We start from the raw sequence: 3,749 nt of genomic DNA on the forward strand, positions 1-3,749 counted from the left end.
CCTACATGAGTCAATTACTGTATCATATTTGTGTTTTAACTCACTAACTAGACTTTCAATATCACCAATAAGGAACATTCACTAAACGCCTATTCTGCAAAGAATATAGACACAAAACTTCTAGAAGGTAGTGATTATGACTATAGAGTATCAGCAAGATAGGACCAAAGCCTGATAACTACCCAAAGGTTATTATTTTGCTGTTAAGCATAAATTAACAGAATGTGCCTCTCACCCAAAGCCCAGAAAAGGCCTTTTATAAAAGTTCCCATTGTCCTCCTTGTTCACCTTATTCACTGCCAACTCTGGACACTCCCTAACATCATCTGAAAATACATGACATCACTGAGCTCTCACCTGCAAGAGGATCTTCTTCCTCACTGCTTGTTGAAGGCAGTGGCTCTTCCAGGTTATCCCTGGAATCTGCACCAGAAATGGCTACAGCAGAATCTCGAGTGGAGGAACTTTCAGAGGATGAAGCTGGGGGGGAGCTAGAAAAAAACATGAAGGGGAAGTTACTTTGAGGAAGGGAATACTCGAACTACTTTCCCTTCTAAGCAAGACAAGTACATTTCTTGCTATTTTCTCACTCCTTTCCCCCCAATCTCCTAGTTCTTGTGGGGCTTAAGAAAAGTTTTATTCAAGCATTTGCTTACCAATACTTCTACTTCCACTTTAAAAATTTAACCCCTCCTTGCAATAAAGAAAGCACCCCAAATCATATTCTTCATATTTCACCTGTCTTCAGTCTGTTGCTGGGATTCGCTTGGCCCATCTCCACTGCCCTGTGTTTCTGTAGTAGGCTGAGGAATATCCACAGGAGCAGTGGTGTCTATCCCAAGTGGCTCTATGCTGCTGGATATTGCACTGTCCCCAACTCCCTCCTCCAGGTTGCAGGATGCCAGGCTGCTGGTATCCATAGGGGAGCCCTCCAGATGACTGCTCACAGCAGTTAGAACATCTGAATCCTCAGCCCTTTCTGGAGATGAGGCTGTGTGGAAACCACAAGAAGTCAGAAAATATAAATTCAGAAACCAAGGAAAAACCTTGCTAGACAACAAATTGGTCACATTTACTAGCAAACATCAGGCTTTGTAGCCCTATTCTATCTGCTGAATACATTCTTACAGATGAGATACTATATGCCTGATTGGGTAATTCCTAAATTATGCTTCAACAAAAGCAGAAGGGTATAGTGTAAAAAACATCTGACTTGGAGTAGCAAAACTGGTGCCAGGTTCCATGACTCTGGGCAAGCTTGTGCCCCTTAGCTTGACCAAATGCAAAATGGAAACACTTACCTAGCTCTAAGGTCCATTTTAGTTCTAATATTCCTTCATCCAACAAATTTGTGGAATAAGCTGTGCTTAAGGTTGCAATGAATTTTTAAAATGTACCAAAAAAAAATCTTTACTTACTTATCGTGGGAGCTGGTGACAACTCCATTAGAATTGCCTCTGTTTCAGCACCTGATCTTCTGGGACCTAAGACTTCTTGCTCCACAGGCATCAGAAGCTGTGAAGAGGACTCTTGTTACTCTGGAAACTTCTCATCAGCAACCACCTCTGCCTCCCCCACCAGCTATTGGAGAGCTTCCCCAGCAGCTTCATATTCCAAATACACCAGAGTCCTCTTCACAGCTTCTGATGCCTGTGGAGCAAGAAGTCTTAGGTCCCAGAAGATCAGGTGCTGAAACAGAGGACTCTGGTGTATTTGGAATATGAAGCTGCTGGGGAAGCTCTCCAATAGCTGGTGGGGGAGGCAGAGGTGGTTGCTGATGAGAAGTTTCCAGAGTAACAAGAGTCTGTTTGGGTCTAACTGAGGTGCCTTCTGCCAGAGATGTAGTTGGGTAGATATCAGGCCTAGTGGTCTTATCTTGCTCAGAAAAATGAGAATTATGTTAAATAGACACTTTGGTGGGGACCGTGTCACTGATAAACACATTCAGTTTAAAAAGGGCCTGGTTACACCCAAGAGAATTATATGTTGGTCACCTATGCCCTATAGAACAACTTAACAAAGGAACCTATGTACATAAATAGAGGGGAATTCTTTAATAAGCAATTATGCATCTTAAGAGCAACATGATGTGTTCTATTAATGTTTACAAATAGCTTCATTTAATTTTTTAAACAAAATATTAGTGCGGTAACCCTGAAGTGACTGCACCTACATTCTAATAAAATTTTTCTCAAGATCCTAAAGAATTTTCCCAAAAGCTCAGCATGAGGAAACAGCAACCACTTTAAGTGGCAAAAAATCAGGAAAAGGAGACAGGAGGTTTTAGGGAGTAGCTAACAAAGAAAAGCAAATTTGAAATGGTGAATAACTACACTATGAAAAGGACAGAGGTTACTATTGAATGAAGACAGAAGAAACACTAACAGAATGAAGAAATATGAACAGTGAAACAAAAGTTAAAGAGAAACAACATTTATTAAGCTTCTACTAGGTGACAGGCCTTACAAAGTTTGGTTGGTGCAACAAGCAACTGGCCTTCTTTGTAGGGTGCCCTAAAGTAGCCATTTCAGAGACCACGCTATCAAGAGTTTTCAAGGGATTTTCAAGGGACACTGTTACCTTCATCAGGGACTCCAAAAGTGGAGTGTCAGAGAATAGAAACAATCAAGAAAGGGACTGGAAAAATTCCATAGTGTGAGTGGTCTATGGAATATATTTTCAGTGCTTTTGGGGCAATATAACGAGCAAATTTAATCACTGGGGAAAATGAAGCCCCATGGGAAACACAGCAGGCTATATAGTTATCTCTAAGATTGGGTAATACCCTAAAACTATATAATTTATCTTGTTCCACAGAACACGGAGCATCTTTAGTTTTGGGTCATATAGGCCATAGTTATCTAAGAGGTGGGGAAAACATGGTAACCAACAGTTTTTATCAGAAAGGTTGGAAAAGGAAAGAAATAATTACCTGAGAGATTCTGTTCAGTAGTATTTGTTTTGGATATGGTACCCTGTGGAGGGAAAATATTGAATTTGGTTAATAAGAGGTCTTGTTTAGATTTGGGATGCGTTACTAATATATAAATATTTTATGTCATTACTGAAGAAAAAAGCAGGCTTTACTTTGTACTTGTAAAATTTTGTATTTTTGAAGTCTAACATAATGTTTGATATATAGTATAAATTTAAGGCTTACTGATTCTTACCTAATGTCTAAGTTTTCTGGTATAGTGAGACAAAACATTGCTAAAGTTATATGATTTAACCAGTGGGTCAGAAGACAGCAGGAGTGCCACAATTATATCCAAGTGGGGCAGAGGGATGGTTACTGCCTTATGCATATAGGTTTAACTTTTTTATTCCCTTCCTATCTAACTCCTATCTACCCTTCTCAACCATTTCTTCTCCCTGTATCTTCTCACTCATTAGGGTACAATACCAGAGGTGTAGCCTAGTCACATCAATTCTAGCTCTCAATTTCAGAGTAATTTTTTTCATGACACAACAAAAATGGAATTGAGTTCAACTGTTTACAGAGGAACAAAAGCCTTGTTGCTAAATCCAATGTATTCTAACTACAGTATACTATGGAGTCAAGAGTTGTAAACTAATTTTACCTCAGCTACTATCTTTGCTGTATGACCACAAGAACTAACGTCCCATTTTAATTCCCATGGAGTTGGATGAAATGATATTAGATACTATTGCATTCTAAATTTCTTTAAGTAACCTGTGTATTCTGATCCTTATTCTCTTTTTCTTCTTTAGTCACGTCAGCTATCTTA

At 39.3% G+C, this 3,749-nt stretch overlaps 1 protein-coding gene and 1 long non-coding RNA gene across 3 annotated transcripts; both read right to left on the reverse strand.

Annotated features, from left to right (window-relative positions):
- Positions 1-307: 307 nt before the first annotated feature.
- LOC114042517 (E3 ubiquitin-protein ligase HUWE1-like) lies at positions 308-1,525 on the reverse strand. The gene is made up of 3 exons (XM_027861211.1): positions 1,419-1,525; positions 739-991; positions 308-491 (listed from the first exon to the last, which is right to left on the reverse strand). Exons 1-3 carry the CDS (start codon positions 1,507-1,509, stop codon positions 323-325), a joined length of 513 nt encoding a protein of 170 aa, XP_027717012.1. The 5' UTR covers positions 1,510-1,525; the 3' UTR covers positions 308-322.
- A 171-nt stretch (positions 1,526-1,696) lies between these two features.
- Positions 1,697-3,736, reverse strand: LOC114042518. 2 transcript variants are annotated; one of them, XR_003568996.1, is made up of 3 exons: positions 3,695-3,736; positions 2,933-2,975; positions 1,697-1,749 (listed from the first exon to the last, which is right to left on the reverse strand). It is a non-coding gene; the product is annotated as an uncharacterized LOC114042518 (long non-coding RNA). The 2 variants fall into 2 exon arrangements; XR_003568995.1 differs by having other exon boundaries at positions 1,703-1,875; positions 3,695-3,735.
- Positions 3,737-3,749: the final 13 nt, after the last annotated feature.

Source organism: Vombatus ursinus, unplaced genomic scaffold (assembly GCF_900497805.2).
Source record: "Vombatus ursinus unplaced genomic scaffold, bare-nosed wombat genome assembly UNPS02014504.1, whole genome shotgun sequence".
In the NCBI taxonomy this organism is placed as follows: Eukaryota; Metazoa; Chordata; class Mammalia; order Diprotodontia; family Vombatidae; genus Vombatus; species Vombatus ursinus.